Below are 17,821 nucleotides of genomic sequence, written 5' to 3'. Positions count from 1 at the left end.
AACCGTTGGGATATGGTAGAATGGGAGATTTGCAGCATGAATGTGCAGCTGACAAAGCTACAGAACTTGCATGATGCAATCATGTCAACATGGAACAGAATCTCAAAGGAATGAATCTTGTGGAATCCATGTCACAAACTGAGGTTGTTTTGAGAGCAATGGGAGGCCCTACCTAGTATTAGTATAGCGTTCCTAACAAAGTGCTCAGTGAGTGTATTTCTTGTCCGTTTGCATATGAAGAATTCCTTGACCGTGTAAGAGAAACTCGAAGATGCAGCGTTTGAAGTTAATTTCAGTTGATTTGTTAATTTCAGTCATCCCCTTTAATTAAACTACAAGGTTGGTTAAAGAAAAGCTCTCAAGTCAAATAATGTGTTCCGTGTGCAAACTAGCAAACAATGTTGGACTAACAATAACATTCCCCCACACCAAACTGCATGAATAGCACGTCAATATGTAACAAATGAATGCAATATCTTTCTTTTAAAACATTTATTTACACGTGAGTCAAATCATCCACATTTTAAGAAAGGAACTGTGTTCACAAAAACACAAGAAAAAAAAAAAAGCACAGATATGTAAACTGTAGCTTTACTTGAAATATACAAGAATCCTCCCTAAAAACAATCAATTTCCAAACCTGAGTTCACCTGATACCACTAAACACATACAAAAATGTATGTACAGCTCACAAAACATTCCTCTCCAAATGTAACCAATTACCCAAAGAAAGAAAATTATGGAGAGAAGATGAATATGAATGTGCATCAGATCCAGTACATTGACATCGCTTTCCCTTCAGCCTACACCATATTTCACACCATATTTTTTTGCTTTTAGTATGCCCATAGCGGGGCTTACACAGATATGTGAACTACAGGGATGCATGAATCACACAAATACATTAAGACCATGTTTTTTTAAAACAAAAACAAAATGGACTAAAATAAAGTGGACTAAAATAAAAACAAAAAGGATGACCCTGGGGGTTTCATTTAATTTAATCACTGATCAAGTCCTAAACAAGAGGACCAAACCCAAAATGGCGTTTGCTCCCGCCTGCCCGGATCAGGCCCCAAACAGGATTATTTGCATGAGGACAGGATGAAAGCCTGGGCCCGGCCCACAGGAACATCACTGCTCCCCCCCAGCAACGCAGCAAAGCCCTGGGCCTTTCACTGCAGTTCAGAAAAATGACCTTTCAGTGGCGAAAACCATACCACGTCCGTTTCTATGGAGTGGTTCGCTTAACGAATGGTCTACTTGAATGCATGGAGTACATTAAAAAATGTACATAAAAAAAAACCTAATAATAACCAAAGCCAACAAGTGACGCATCCCATCAGAACCAACCCAAGTGACAATTGCACAGAACGGGAGCTGTGGATGGAATCAGGCACCCAAATTGCACTCATTCAACCAATGGAAGGGAACATGCAAACATATTGGCATCAGTTACAGGGAAACTGATACCTTAAAATAATGCTCATTCCAAATAACATTGTTTGAAGTAATTCCCTTAATTTTAATTTCAGACGGAGAACCTTAACTACAAAAGCATAATGATCCCTGTTCCATGTTCCAGTGAGCTAATCAATGAACAGCAGTTACGGATCACTGATGCCACAAACAGGCCATGAGTCTAAACAAACATGCAACAGTTGGGTTCATCATTTTGGTAAACTTCAAAAGGAACCATCATGACAAAAAAAACAAAACAAAAAAAAAAAACTGAATAAAAAAAACAAAAAACAAAGTGGTAAAACAAAACAAACTTTATAAATGCAGAAAGCAAAATTTTAAAAAAATCTAATAAAAATAAAAATCTATCAATGGGTTTTCCTAAATCCAAAATATGTGCAGTGTAAAACATGATTAAATAGTCAGGATTACATGAATTTCCAAACAAAATAAAACATACGATGTCATAACAGGAAACATCATGGGAGGGTTTTCTTATCCTTTTAATTTTTTCTGTTGTTTTATAGACGAGCCATTTAATCACATGGATCTTAATACAAGAGCAATGGGTCTGGATAAAACGCAGGGTACAGCCGGCGCTGGTGAATCAATGGTACTGTACACATTCTTCTACACAAGACTCCCCTGGGGTCTGCCCCTGACTCTGCGACTGACCGTGCCTCTGAAGTCAGAACGGGCAGGCAGTGAGCAGGACTCCCAAGGCAAGAGGACGCAAACGTTTAAAGACTTGTTACTCAGGGTCACAAGGTCAGAACCTCTGTGCGTCCTACATGTCCCATTTAGGAGGGAGGGCGGCTGCACAGTGGCGGGAACAAGGTTTTTGGATTCTAGTAAAAGTGATGAAAAAATAAAATAATATACACTTCACCCTGATACTGGCATGGTTTGCATTTGAAATGTAGATGGTAGAAATAATTCTGCCCATTAATTTAATCGCTGGAGTGTCGTAGCATTTTTACAACCATTTAAAACAATGACTGCGTCACATTGTAAAACTACAAACTAAAATACAACCTTTTTAATGTACATATATATATATATATTTTTTTTACAAAATGTAAAAATACTTTATATCCACCTGCTTAGTTATTCCACATTTACAGAATAGAAAACACTGATGTTTACAGAGGGGGGGAAAAAATGAAAATTAAAACTTCAAATGTTAAAAGCAATTAAAACCCTCTCAAAGAACAGAAGAAATAACAGCAGAGAGTACTAGGGGACCGTGAGCCCAAATATTTGTTGAAAAGGTAAAATATTTAGAGTACCAGGATACACAATCTTTTCTTCTGACCCAAAGTCGACAACAAGGAAAGACGTCCGGGGGAAACAAATAAAAAATGGTATTAATAACCGGTAAGCATCCAAACAAGTGCTACAAATTCTTTAAAAGGAATAAAAAATAAATACTTTTTTTTAAAAACATTCAGAAACCATGAGATTGCTATTAAAATCGATGTTAGCAGAATTTTACAAATAAAGAGATACAAGTTTACATTTTCCTCCCATGCGTTGAATCTATTAAAACTATATGAAACATATTTTTCTCACCAGCAATAAGTGGCCCTGGTTCTCTGTCACTCCGTTAAAAGACTTTCAGTTCAAATATATATTACAACAACCTGAATGACATGAAAAATAGTATTTACATTTATTTTAATACATAATTGTCTCTGTTCTTGTTTTCCTTCTTTTGTCTTTTTTAAAGGTTTTTAAAGCATTATTCATTATTGCCACAGATTTGGGTGGTGGGGGGGAGGGGGGGGTGTAAAACAAAAAAAAAACCAAACAAAAAAAAAAAGGCAATAAAAATAGGCTTAAAACAAAAGTGAGTGGTACAATGCTCTGCTGTCAAGCGGAGTGGCAGGCGGTGCGTACAGGACAGGGTGGCCGTACACATAGGCACAGCTCACCTGCGAGAAGGTCACCTGGCCCTCTGCCCTCCGCATTCAGGGTTCAGTCTTCATTTGGGGAGGGGGGGCAGGGGGGGCGGGGGTTCCGTGGGGAGCGGAGGGGGCCGGGACCCCCCGCCCCGCGAGCCCCCGGGGTAGCGGGGGTACTCTCCATAGGGGGTGCGGTAGTCGAACATGGAGCCCTGCGAGGGCTGCACCCCCTGGGCGCTCAGGAGCGAGTTGAGCATCTCGAAGGTGTCCTGGTACTCGTTGGACTGGCCCCCGGACGCGTTGTGCCCGTTGGTGTCGGCCTTGTCCAGTTTGGAGTGGGCGTACGGGCCCTGGTGGTGGGCCAGGCCCCCGGAGGGCAGGCTGTCGTGCCCCAGGCTCAGAGGGTGGGCGGGGGGTCCGGGCATGGGGGGGAGCTGGTACGAGTTCCTGGAGGACTTGCTGGCTTTCGGGGGGTGGGCGGCTGCAGAGGGCTCTGGGTGGGGCCTCTTCCGGGAGGAGGAGGAAGACGAGGAAGCGGTCCTGGAGGAGTCGGCTGACGCCTTTTTGCCGGCACCGGCCCCCCCGCCCGCCCCCGGGCCGCCCGAGTGTTTGTGCGAGGAGGAGGAGGAGGACCCGCTGGAGGAGGAGTGGTGGTGATGATGGTGGTGGTGATGATGGTGGTGGTTTGAGCGGTCCCTGTGCTTGTCCCGGCTCTTACCCTCCTCCCCCGCCCCCGCCCGTCTCTCCGGCACCCGAATCCGCACCTTGAAGTCCTCCCCCGTCCGGCCCCCGCCGCCCCCCGCCCCGCCGTGCCCGCCCCCGGACCCCAGTGGCAGGCGCACCTTCAGCGAGCTCCGGTCCTGCCTCTCCTTCTCCAGGGGGATCTTGAGGACGATCGGGGAGGGGTTGGGGTCAGGGCCGGAGGAGGACGAGGAGGAGGACAACTGCTGGTGCTTCTCCCTCCTCTGCTGGCCGATTAGGGCCTGGGCCGCGGACGCGTAGTCGCGCTTCACGCTGGCCTCCATGTTCTCCAGCTTGCGCTTCTGGGCGGCCAGCACGTCGGCGTTCTTGGCGCGGTACTCGCTGAGGGACACTTTGGCGGGCACGTGGGCGCTCAGCTCCTGGCTCTGGGCCGGCTCCGCCTTCGCGCCGGACGGCCAGTGCTGGGAGGCGCCACGCTCCTTGTCTCCGAGCGACGGGGCGGCCGCGGAGGACGAGGAGGAGGAGGAGCCGGAGGGCGCGGAGAGGCTCATCAGCCCCGCCAGCGTGCTCTCCGACGAGGCCATGGAGATCATGCTCATCATGGCCTCCGTCTGGTCTCCTTCCTCCTGGACCTTCGTCTTCTTCACCGTCTGACCCGCCGCCTGAGGAGGTACGAACAGAAGACCCAGCTTTTAAAAAAACTACAGACCAGAGGTACAAAGGAAGGCAGGGAGAGTGGGAAAGGGATGCTGGAGAAAGAGTATGTTTAAACAGGGGCAGGTGTAGGCAGGTTTGAAAGGGTGCAGTTGAACGGGGGCAGGTGTAGGCAGGTTTGAAAGGGTGCAGTTGAACGGGGGCAGGTGTAGGCGGGTTTGAAAGGGTGCAGTTGAACGGGGGCAGGTGTAGGGCAGGTTTGAAAGGGTGCAGTTGAACGGGGGCAGGTGTAGGCGGGTTTGAAAGGGTGCAGTTGAACGGGGGCAGGTGTAGGCGGGTTTGAAAGGGTGCAGTTGAACGGGGGCAGGTGTAGGCGGGTTTGAAAGGGTGCAGTTGAACGGGGGCAGGTGTAGGCGGGTTTGAAAGGGTGCAGCTGAACGGGGGCAGGTGTAGGCGGGTTTGAAAGGGTGCAGCTGAACGGGGGCAGGTGTAGGCGAGGGCGCTACTGTGGCCGGCCATGCTTCTTTGCCATCGTACCTTCCAGTTGCGAATGCGCTTTAATCGGCTGGGAGTCTTCTCCAGAATCTGCAGGAACTCGTGTGTGAGCTCTGTGGCCAGGGAACGGAAGGCGGAGCGTTAGACGCGCATCGACCAGACAATCCCGGTTCAACCACAAAGGGCTTACAGACCGAAAGCGTACGAACCGTCCAAAAGCTCCAGGGTGACGGTGGGGTCCACGTACTCCCACCAGTGCTTGCTGTCGGTGGAGACTGGGATCTCCCAGTTGGACCACTTGCAGGCCAGATGGATGCAGACGCAGGCCACGATGGGTGGGCTGTACTGCAGGCAGAAGGTCGTCAGGTGCAGACTGCTCGGTTGGGGGACGGGGCGGGGGACAGGTGTGTCCCGGGCAACCGCCAAACGAAGCCATGTGAGGAAAAGGAGGGGGAGGGTGGGGGGGGTGAGGGGGGGGGGGGAGAGAGGGGAGGACAGAGACTCGTTTCAGTGCCCAGAGAGAGGAAACGATCACAGACACTGCTTTGTTTTTTGTACACTTTTTTAAAAAAACCTCCGTGCGGCTCCATGTTGGACTAGCGTGGAAGGAGGAAGCGCATGACGCACCTGTTGGTAGCCATGAAGTATGACGTCTGGGCCAAGTCCTTACTCGCTGGAACAACAAAAAAAGCGGACAGACAGACACCAAAATGAACACCTGCCCGTTCACACACAACTGCACACACCTCGGCACGTCGGTCATTGTAATAACGGGAGAACAAGCGAAGCGGTTCTACCGAAAAAGTAAGGGGCCATTAACTAGACAACAGGCTCGATGGCGATGGCAAAGCCAAGGGAAGAACCCCAAAGGGTCGGGAGGGGGGCAGGCGCTAGTTGATGCTTACCTCTGACCAGCTGGGTGCACTTGACAACATGTGTATGTGGGTGGTCGATGGTGATTTCAAATGCTAAAATAAGGGAGGGGAGAGGAGAGAGAAAGAGAGAGAGGGAGAGAGGGAGAGAAAAGTCTTAAATAAATGTCAAGGTTCCACACCAAAGGGAACTGCTGGAAGGGATTGGGCCCTTGAGCAAGGCCCTTAACCCCACATTGCACCTGAGGGGAGTGTCTCCTGCTTAGTCTAATCAAATGTAAGTCGCTTTGGATAAAAGCGTCATCTAAATGACGTGTAAAGTAACGCGTCACTGTAAGCCGGTTAGCATCAGGCTACAGGCTGTGAGGACCACAGTGCAGACGCACTCATTTTACTGACAGGGCCTGTACATTAAATAACCTGGAAGCTCAAAACTACATTGTCAATTTCAAAGCATCAAGGGTTCACTTTTTTCTGCAGTTCAGACATGCTCCTTTGACTCAAATTTAATTTGAACAAAACCCTTAACCCCCCATTGCTCCAGGGGGGATTGCCTCCTGCTTAGTCTGATCAACTGTAAGTTGGGACAATCCCCCCTGGAGCAATGTGGGGTTAAGGGCCTTGCTCAAGGGCCAAACAGCTGTCCACACGCGGATCTTATCATGGCTGCACGAGGACTTGAACCACCAACCTTCCAGGTCCCAGTCATGCACCTTAGCCACTCGGCCACAAGCGGCCCCAAGTGTAATGAAAACTAAAGCAGTATTGCTACTCAGTTAAACAAACACTCATGGCCTGTATTTGTGTTCGCAACACCTGCATCTAGGTTAGGTGGAATCTCACATCTGTGGAATATTATTAAACCAAGAAAGAGACTAGTGAATAGCCTGTCCAGAAGGTAGGAAAATGAAGCCAAGAATCTTAAAACTACACAACCTTGATCACTGGCACACAAATCCCAACATATAGAACATAATACTGTAAAAAATAACTTTAACCTTTGCACAGGTTCAGGGTGCAGGGTGCTTTTTCCATCCAGACCTACATGAAACGCCAAGAGCCCAGCGTGGACTGTGTTGGATTCTGGGAAATGGCAAACATGGCCCTGTGGTCTGCTACTATGCAATGATCGATTACGGACAGTGTGACTAGATCACATATTTCCTCCAATAATTAAAGTTTCATGGTACATTTTTTTAAATTAAAATTTTTTTTTTCTATATCAGATACCACTGCCCACATAGACAATAGACACAATTGAAACCAAAGTATAGACCTACCTGTCATTTAATGTCCCCTTTTTGTGATCGGCTCTATGCGAATTGCGGATCCACATTTCCCCGCAAAAAACTGAATTTCACCTCTGAGAGATTTGAATTGACACTAGCACTAAACATAGCTTAATTTTACACAGCAAATGCACAGGTGCGACAACGTGTAAATAGATTCTTTCATTTCAAGGCTATAAAGCATCACTATCATGAATGCTACATTGCCATTACTAAGTTAATAATTATTGAATTATTATACCATTTCACATCCAGGCCTGCTGAAATCGCCAGAATGAAGGTAAGTGTAGATTAGTGTCATAGCAGACCCACAGTCAGCCAGTACCAAAATGTGATTTCATTAAATGCAGCTTAAATTCAGTGTGAATTCTTCATGAAAACTTCTTCACCAGTTGAAGTTTCTTGACTTGCCCAGAGGGATTATTTTGCTAGTTTACTTTACAAACTATATTTTGGCCTGGAAGCATATTCTCGATCACCACAAATCCATGTTAATGCAGCTTTTATATCATAGCTCAATTTAGCAAAACACTGCAATAAAGAAAGAAAAGTATCACTTGTTCTTCTGCCGTAATACAAAAACACAATTACAAAGCTTTTGCACATTTCTTATTTGAAAATTTTAACAAAGGCATTCAACACCAATTAAAACGCAAAATGAAGTGGGACTGGAGGAGCATGGGAGCGGCCTATATTCACAATGATGGAACAGGACATTAAATCTGTTTTTATCCATTTAATTTTATGATGAATTAGTCTACGCTTAAAAGCACCAAACATTCTCAGTCCGTGAGACAAGCATTCATAATCAGAATAGAAATTAAAGGTAAAAGGGGAGCCGGCTCGGAAGATGAAACTCTGCTTGCTCTCACACTCGCTCTTTCAGTGACCGCCGACTTCGACCTTTTCGACCGGTGTGCTATTTTATTATTTGGCCAATGCTTTGCACATTTTTATTTAGCTAACGCTAGTTCGTCACAAACTATTGCTCCGACCGAGTGCACATCGGCTATCACGCATGGCTTAACCAATTGAAAGGTTCTCCTGAGACGCCACACTCCAGGGATGAAGCTACCTGCACGTGCGTATCAGGACTACCCCAACTTATAATGACGTGGTCAGAAGCTAGCAAATTAACTTCGAAGCTTTGACTTGCTAGCGAGCACAGGGCTCCCACCTTTTGACTGCTGGAAGGCATGAGATGGCATTTGCGAGTTATCGGAAGACGAATGAAGCTTTTTTTTTAAATGTTTTGTGTTCTCAATTTCCCTTCGTCTAATGTTACATACTTGTCACACCAAAACCATTCAGTGTGACAAATAACCATTAATAAAGAAAATTTGGAAGGGAGAAAAGACTTTCACGGCACTGTATACACACTGAAAGACAATGCAAAAGTGAACAATTCATCGTAATATTTTTCAAATAAAAGATGAATTCATGTACTGATAAAGGTGAATTAATATTGTATTCATAGAATTAAAGTTAAATTACTTCCCAGGTTTTTTTATTAAATTTTTTTATTTATGACCCCCGACATTCAACAATGACCCACTAAAAAATAGTAGGGGGGTCAATCTGCAGTCAGAGACTAGGGCAAACAGAAGGAACACGATAAAACATAGGCTGACCCAGTAATTCCCAAACTAGCCCTTGCTCATTTTAACCGGCAACAGTAGATCAGTGCAGACACGGTTAACAGGCTACATGCATCCGGAACAGGCAGGGCCCACACACCAGGGCCCAAACATCAGGGCCCACACACCAGGCCCCACACATCCTTCCTCACAAACTTACCGAGGGTCTGCAGGATAATGCTCTCAAGAATGACCAGGTCTTGGGCTTGCTGCAGGTAAGCCTGGAGTCGAGAGGAGAGGAAGTTATTCACCTGTGAGGACACACCCTCTCCTCTTCCTCCTCCTCGTCCTCCTCCCTCACAAAAGAGTCAGACGGGCACTCAAACACGCCGTGCGTGCGCTTTATTTTCTGGGGCGGATAACGGGCGGGAAACGATGATGGAAGGAGAAACAGACCCACTCAATGCCGGCTTTGGGTGGCTGCGTTCTCTCGGAAATCGCAGTTTAGGCGGAAGGTCGTGTCGCTGTTGCTGTGAGTATGCAGGAGCGCGCTGGGGACTTCACGTGAGGTCACTTAGTGTAAAAGCCGCTCTCAAACAGCGCCGGGTAACGGGACTCGACGGAAAGCAGGAGGGTGTACCCCATGGGAGGGGAAAACGGTGCCTGAAATTTGACATTGTGCCGGGAGTTTGGCGCTCAAGTTAACGGGACGCTCCCAGCTTGGTGGAAGTCTACGGCCAGGGGAGGGTGTGAGGGGGGGGGGCAGGGAATAAGGAGACCCCTCCATTCATTTAGCTGGCACTGCGTTCATTTAGATAACTTCCCTTCTGTTCCACTCCACTCTCTTATCCAGAGTGCTGACAACGCCAGAGGAGGTTAGTGTTCACCAGAGTAATTGGTGGGACGGTGCCAGACATGCCAAAGAACATTCCCAGGGCAGTGAGGGTGTAAGCGACATCACTAAAACAGATGTGCAACTCAGCTATGCTAACTGACAACCACGATATAAACAGCAAATGCATACAGGTAAACACCCAAAGTAAGACATTTGACAGCTATCCATAATCAGCTGAAACGAAACAAAAGATAAGAGGGCTAGCAGCTGCAAAGGGAGTTTTCATGCTTTGATGTACGGGACGGAGATCGGGTAGGTCTTGTGACAGATTACGCGAGTGAATTTTGCATCCCTTATTAGGGGCGGGACTATCTACAGTGGGAGCAATAATTATTTGATCCCTTGCTGATTTTGTAGGTTTGCCCACTTACGAAGAATGGAACTGTCGAATTTTAATCATAGGTACATTTTAACATTGAGAGACAGAATATCACAAAATAATCCACAACAACATCATACAAATTTTATGAATGTTATATCATATTTTCACATGAAATAAGTATTTGATCCATAGAACAACAGGACTTAATACTTGGTGGAGAAACCTTGACGTTTGTTGTAGTTTTTCCACCAGGTTTGCACAGATCTTGGGAGGGATTTTGGTCCACTCCTCTTTGCAGATCGTCTCCGAATCCTTAAGGTTCCGAGGCTGTCGCTTGGCAACTCGAAGCTTCAGCTCCCTCCACAGATTTTCGATGGGATTTAGGTCTGGAGACTAGCTAGGTCACTCCCGGACCTTAATATGCTTCTTTTGGAGCCACTCCTTTGTTGCCTTGGCCATATGTTTTGGGTCATTGTCACGTTGGAAGACCCATCCATGACCCATTTTCACACCCAAAATTTCCTGGTACATGACCCCATTCATCCTCCCCTCGATACGGTGAAGTCGACCTGTCCCCTTAGCTGAGAAACACCCCCAAAGCATAAGGTTTCCACCTCCATGCTTCACAGTGGGGACGGTGTTCTTGGGGTTGTACTCAGCATTTATCTTCCTCCAAACACGGCGAGTCGAGTTGATGCCATCTGACCACATCACCTTCTCCCAAGCCTCCTCTGGATCATCCAGGTGTTCTTTGGCAAACTTCAGACGGGCCTGTACATGTGCCTTCTCCAGCAGAGGAACCTTGCACACGGAGCAGGATTAATCCTTCAGGGTGTAGTGTGTTACTGATGGTTCTCTTTGTGACTGTGGTCCCAACTGCCTTCAGGTCATTAACAAGCTCCTTCTGTGTAATACTGGGCTGATCCCTGACCTTTCTCATGATCATTGATATCCCACGAGGTGGAGCCCCAGACCGAGGGAGATTGGCGGTGACTTTGTGTTTCTTCTATTTTCTAATAATTGCTCCAACAGTTCTTAACTTCTCACCAAGCTGCTTGCTTATTTTCTTGTAGCCCATCCCCGCCTTGTGCAGGTCTACAATTTTGTCCCTGATGTCCTTAAACAGCTCCTATGTCTTGGCCATGGTGGAAATGTTGGTGTCTTTTATACAGCTACATAACGATGTAACGAGTTGACACAAGTGTTTTGGGTAATGAGCTGAGATTAGGAGTGCTTCTTAATGGAAAACAAACTGGTCTGGTCTGTATTGCTGATTGGTAGGGGATCAAATACTTATTTCATGCAAAAATACGATAATAAATGTATAAAATATATACGATGTTGTTATTGTGGATTATTTTGTGATATACTGTCTCTCGATGTTAAAATGTACCTATGATTAAAATTCTACACAGTTCCATTCCTTGTAAATGGGCAAACCTACAAAATCAGCAAGGGATCAAATAATTATTGCTCCCACTGTAACGACCACCACAGCCTAATCGTCTTAAATACACAGCCCGCAGTTATAGCGGTATCACGCCGGAAACAGCCCGCCCGCCCAACGATCGCTAGCCGTCCTCGGGAGACACAACCGAACGTTACCCTCCACCTCGGACCATGAAAAGTCCTACGGGCCGTGTGCCGGAGAGACGCAGGGGGACTTACGTCGCTCCTGGTGTCTGGCGACGGGTCCTGGGGGTTGAGGCAGGCATGCGTGACCTTGATCACGTGCTCCAGCTTGCGAGGCTGCTCCTCCACCTTGGCGGCCAGGAACAGGGTGGCGGGGGCAATCACCTGAGGGCCGTCACGAGAAACGCACTGCGTTCACATAGCGCTTTTATCTAAAACATTTTATCTATTTTATTATAATAATAATAATAATGATAATACAATCGATGCCTCATTCACACTCGCAACGCTCACCAACGGCGGTAGGCTGCCATGCAAGGGACTCATTAGCTCGCTCGTCACATCCACTCACACTCACAGGCAGGACTCCTGCCCTACTATCCCGCCCACACTCACAGGCAGGACTCCTGCCCTGCTGTCCCGCCCACACTCACAGGCAGGACTCCTGCCCTGCTGTCCCGCCCACACTCACAGGCAGGACTCCTGCCCTACTGTCCCGCCCACACTCACAGGCAGGACTCCTGCCCTGCTGTCCCGCCCACACTCACAGGCAGGACTCCTGCCCTGCTGTCCCGCCCACACTCACAGGCAGGACTCCTGCCCTGCTGTCCCGCCCACACTCACAGGCAGGACTCCTGCCCTGCTGTCCCGCCCACACTCACAGGCAGGACTCCTGCCCTGCTGTCCCGCCCACACTCACAGGCAGGACTCCTGCCCTGCTGTCCCGCCCACACTCACAGGCAGGACTCCTGCCCTGCTGTCCCGCCCACACTCACAGGCAGGACTCCTGCCCTGCTGTCCCGCCCACACTCACAGGCAGGACTCCTGCCCTGCTGTCCCGCCCACACTCACAGGCAGGACTCCTGCCCTGCTGTCCCGCCCACACTCACAGGCAGGACTCCTGCCCTGCTGTCCCGCCCACACTCACAGGCAGGACTCCTGCCCTGCTGTCCCGCCCACACTCACAGGCAGGACTCCTGCCCTGCTGTCCCGCCCACACTCACAGGCAGGACTCCTGCTCTACTGTCCTCCCCACACTCACAGGCAGGACTCCTGCCCTACTGTCCTGCCCACACTCAAAGGCAGGACTCCTTCTCACTGTGGGACAGCGCTAGATGCCGTGCACCGTGACTACAGCGCTACACGACGAACAGTCAGCGGCGATAACCGTTCGAAGTCGATCAATCTGCATTATTATCGTCACAGGCCAAAAAGCACCGAAGGCAAGAGCGCAAGTAGCTCTCCATGCTGTCATTTAGCCATCTGGGACAGCACTCCTCCCTCACGTTCCCTGTGCTGTTCAACCAAAAAAACTTTTTCCACTGAACACCTGCAGTTCGATCCATCTATGCGTCCACCATTCTGCCGGCACCTACAGTGAGTATCCACACAGTAGCGAGGGTGCATGAGTGAAGGGAGATGAGGTAGGCCCTCACCTGAGGCAACATTAGCCTTCAGCATCCACGATCAGCTCCATCTAAATAAAGCGCAGCTGCTGGATCACAGCAAGCCCGGTGCTACGAACCACAAACCGATGTACAATACACAATCACACAATGTTACACAATATTCCATTCTGATACTGAAAGAACAGAAGGATGGACCTCAAGCTCTCAAGACTCGGTGTGTCTTTCAGCAAGACTAAGTACACACAGACTAGTTACATAAATAATTCAGTAAGATCATTCCAGCACTAACAAAAACATCATTACATTACATTAATGGCATTTGGCAGACGCTCTTATCCAGAGCGACGTACAGTTGATTAGACTAAGCAGGAGACAATCCTCCCCTGGAGCAACGCAGGGTTAAGGGCCTTGCACAACGGCGGTGCGGATCTTATTGTGGCTACACAGGGGATCAAACCACCAACCTTGCGGGTGCCAGTCATTTACCTTAACCACTACGCTACAGGCCGCCCGTCCCCGTCCCCATCCTGGGGCCAAGGCACCAGTGTGAGAAGAAGTTTGCAGGACCTAACGTCCCCATCAGTCCTGCTAAAAATCTGCAACAAATTCTAACTGCAGAGACATGCCCCCGAGATGTATAGGGCTCAACCAGAACAGCCTGCAGCGTAGTGGTTAAGGTAAATGACTGGGACATGCAAGGTTGGTGGTTCGATCCCCGGTGCAGCCACAATAAGATCCGCACAGCCTTGGGCCCTTGAGCAAGGCCCTTAACCCTGCATTGCTCCAGGGGAGGATTGTCTCCTGCTTAGTCTAATCACCTGTACGTCACTCTGGATAAGAGCGCCGGCCAAAAGCCAGTAATGTAATGTAATGTCATGCAAGCAAACCCTATAACAATCACTGCAGGGCTTAGAGCAGTGGTCCTCACTCCTGGTACAGGAGTCGCAGGGTGCGCCATTTTCACCTTAATATCCACAACCGATTCAGACCCAAGAAACCACGTTCAGCCCCGCCAAAATGTAGCAAAATGTTTATTTAAACAGAAAAACAGGGTGCCCCGTTCAACAACTTGTCGCAAACCGTGGGCGGACTGATGGACTGACGTGGTACGGCTTGCTCCGGTGGCGTCTGGGAAGGCTTTCTCCGGGCTTTAAAGCAGAGGCCTACTAGTATTGATTTGGGCTACACCTCCCCGACACACCCACCAAACGGGAGCAAATGCACCTCACAGCCTGTCGCGAAACATTGCCCACCGTTGGGAGGAAACGTATCCTTCAAGAGAAACCAGCAAAACCTTTTCCCATTGAACCTGTGTGCTTTAGTTGATCAATCAATGGCAATTAACGACAAAAGCCAGCACACCCTGCGGCTCTCCAGGACCAGGAACGAGGACCAGCAGTCCAGACATCTGAATGATATATTGCTTATTTGAACCAGTGCACAAGTTGCTCAAAGTCCAAAAATTCATTCCAATATGTTATTTTATATATGCGACACAAAAAAGTAACACCCAAGTCCAGGGTTCTAACTATATCCCTCTCAAAATTAATGTCACCGAAGACTCTTGAATTCTTAGGCGCAGGACTCCAAGACTTAATGTTAAGTAATGTGCCACTCCGCAGATTATTTTCCTTTACAGATGTGGACCTTTCCTTTCTTTAACCAACTAATCTAAAAAAAAATGTACAGTAATACCGTTCCTCACTACAGTCACAGCTAGCTTCACTCGTCAGCAGTTGAAAAAAATCGAGACCAGCAACTAGATAAAGAGCTAGAGCTTCCTAAACAGAGAACCATCATTACATCACATTATTACATTACATTACAAGGCATTTAGCAGACGCTCATATACAGAGCCACATACAATGAAGTGGAGAACAAACACTGGAACAAGTGTGAAGAGGACCCGAGAGGACAGTACCGTTCCGAGTCCTACCGTGACCATACAGATACAATCAAAATCAGACGCATCAAAATAGAAAATGAAATTGTGTGCATAGGTCTGAAGCGCAAAGAGAGAAATTGGCTCAGGAGGTCAGAGCAGTGGTCTGGGTTGACGGCACATAGCTAGCTGATCCTGCCCTGGGTGTGTCGGTGTGTCCCTGAGCGAGACACCTTCTCCCCCCCCCCCCCCAATTGCTCCTGAAGGTTGGTGCCTTGCATGGCCAATCGCCATTGGTGTGCGAGTGTGCATGAATGGGTGAATGAGAAGCATTGATTGTACAGCGCTTTGGATAAAGGCGCTATACAAATGCAGACCATTTACCATTTAAAGCACATCTCTGCAATGATCCAGCACTGCACAATGAACTGAACACATGGAAACTGCGGCCAACACGTTATTAGGAACTAGACTTACATTTCGGTGGAAGCGAGTGAAGGACTGGACCATGTAGAAACGGTGCATGTACACGATGGCAGTGTTGATAGTTAGCTGGGACCTGGAGCCTTCAGGTTAAGGGAGCAAAACACAGAGACACAACTGCCTGCACGCTACACTGGCACGCCCCTAGCGATCTCCTATCAAAGCAGGTGGATACGAATACCACTCCAATACATTGCCCACCACACCACGACGGTCATGGTCTTTCCTCTGCACACAACATGCATCTCAAAAGCCTCCCATGGCAAAATACGACTTATTTTAATCAGTAGGGTGCTCGGAGTCAAGCACATCTTTTGACATCTTTTTAATTGATTTTTTAATCAATTGACATCTGCAAAATGACACGCTTTCAATACAAATGTCAATTTAAAGCTAGCTAAACTAGTTCTATTGCGAAATGAACTGACAACTAATGTGCTAAATTTACAGTATAACGGTTGGCGAGAGATCTGTGTTACGATCATCCACTGTGCTTACGATCTGGACTTAGCTAGCGTACACAATCAGCTGCTATTTTCATAACTAAGTGCACCTAGCTAGCTGGCGAATACATTGACAATGGAAAATGAGTAACGGAACATTTTAAATGGTAACATTTAGCCATATAAATGTTAACCTTAAGCTATGAAAGGTTACCTTGCTAACGTTAACTCGCCAAATTAGCCTAAAGCCAGTGGTTGAACTGGTGTCTCTTGTTCTTGCTTGCTATTACAAATTTACATGGCACTGAGATTGCTGCAATGGCAATTAACTTTCCGTTTCAAGCATTGAGACTTATTTGCCCGTGGTTTTAATAGGTTATACCAGACGTGGTCGTTAGCTAGCTAGCTACGAGCACGCAACTTACATATCACATATCGTTTAGAAAGGTAGCGACGTAACAACTAGGATCGAGATAGCTTCCCAGCTAGCCATCGAACGTTAGGGTATCTGAGTAGTTAAAGATGACCCAAACTAAACAAAATATTATTAACGACATAATAAAGAAGCAAAGCGTGCTATTCACACATTCCAAACAAGCAGTTCGCGAAATACCAAGCGATACGTCTCAGGCGATCGACGCAGCGACTCCGGCTTTTGTTCTCCAGGAAATCCCTAGGCCAAATTTGCGGCCTACACATCCCACAAACCCCAAGCCATAGCAACAAGCTTGGGCCCCGCTTGGAAACCGCCAACCAACGATAACACCGCACAAGCGGGTCGAGTAGTTCACGCACTACCGTTTAAAAAGTAATTCAAAACATTTCCTAATACATATCACGATTAATACTAATGAATTAAGAATCAATCTGGCACAGCGCTGTCGATATAGCCAGTTAGCAATTCCGCCAAACCGGCTTCAACCTCCTGGAGTGCAATCTCCGTGTCCCCGACAAAAAAGATACACATTTAGTCGTTGTCCCATATCCTGTAGTAGATTAGCCGCCTGCTGTCTATATGACAGTTCTTTATCTGGATCCAGCCCAGCACGGCGAGACGGACTATTCTCGATCTGCTCTCGGGTAAAGTACCATTTGTTGTTAGCTGCAGAAGGAGAAGGAAACGACGCCGCCATCACTGAGGAGGACAATAATATTTTAAAATCGATGCATCACAGGAAATGACGTCATAAATGAGCGCCACCTTGGACCGAAGGGCTTCGTTGTGACGTATTTTCTGCTTCCGTCAATTACTGATGATTTCACAGTGAGATTTTGGCTCTTGTCAACGTATATCTCGACGTATCAAGCAGCGTTGCTAGATGTACGATAATTGTTGTGTCATATTGTACGATAATTTAGCCCTGTATGATGTTCCGCACCATAATGTATTTGCCAAAACACCACTGCTCTTTAGTCAAACAAAAAGGTGAATAATTCACCCTAGTGGGAAATACTGTAGCTTAATTGCAGACCCTGATTGAGCCGCAGCGATTGCCCAGTGCAGACCTCAGTCAGTCAGTACTAGACAGTGAACAGCAACAACGGCTAGATATGCTTATTCAGAAATATTCTGATGTATTTACTGCTCATGACCAGGATAATGGCTGCAAACTCGCTAGTTTATTTTGTAAGTGGCCGCTTCCCCGTATTCTGTTCGGGGAAGCTCTGGTCGCCTTATGGTTCCCTCTCTACGCGCACCTGACGGTCGAGCTGCACCTTCACGCCTGTTTTCCGTGCTGGTTCCTCAGTGGTGGAATGACTTGCCTACCACTGTCAGGACAGCAGAATCTCTCCCCCTATT

At 47.5% G+C, this 17,821-nt stretch overlaps 1 protein-coding gene across 2 annotated transcripts; it reads right to left on the bottom strand.

Annotated features, from left to right (window-relative positions):
- Positions 1-477: 477 nt before the first annotated feature.
- On the bottom strand, positions 478-17,174 carry ccnt1 (cyclin T1). Of its 2 annotated transcripts, none has more exons than XM_061257379.1 (9): positions 16,984-17,174; positions 15,572-15,653; positions 11,840-11,968; positions 9,175-9,235; positions 6,122-6,184; positions 5,844-5,889; positions 5,426-5,589; positions 5,259-5,329; positions 478-4,729 (listed from the first exon to the last, which is right to left on the bottom strand). In XM_061257379.1, the coding sequence occupies exons 1-9, from the start codon at positions 17,151-17,153 to the stop codon at positions 3,446-3,448; spliced, it is 2,070 nt and encodes a 689-aa protein (XP_061113363.1). In that variant the 5' UTR covers positions 17,154-17,174; the 3' UTR covers positions 478-3,445. The 2 variants fall into 2 exon arrangements, with proteins under 2 accessions (XP_061113363.1, XP_061113362.1); XM_061257378.1 differs by having other exon boundaries at positions 5,844-5,899; positions 6,123-6,184; positions 16,984-17,155.
- Between the last annotated feature and the right edge of the window lie 647 nt (positions 17,175-17,821).

This window comes from Conger conger, chromosome 10 (assembly GCF_963514075.1).
Source record: "Conger conger chromosome 10, fConCon1.1, whole genome shotgun sequence".
NCBI lineage: Eukaryota > Metazoa > Chordata > Actinopteri > Anguilliformes > Congridae > Conger > Conger conger.
The sequence above is the reverse complement of the archived record's forward strand: the minus strand, read 5'-3'. Positions and strand labels throughout refer to the sequence as shown.

Bases quoted from the DNA above. Each gene is read 5' to 3' on its own strand.
- ccnt1 (XM_061257378.1), bottom strand. From the start codon at position 17,153: ATGGCGGCGTCGTTTCCTTCTCCTTCTGCAGCTAACAACAAATGGTAC. The intron at 11,969-15,571 runs GTAAGTCTAGTT...GACGGCCCTCAG, and splicing joins TCACTCGCTTCCACCGAAAT to GTGATTGCCCCCGCCACCCT. The intron at 5,900-6,122 runs GGTAAGCATCAA...TCCGCTTTTTTT, and splicing joins AGTGCACCCAGCTGGTCAGA to GTTGTTCCAGCGAGTAAGGA.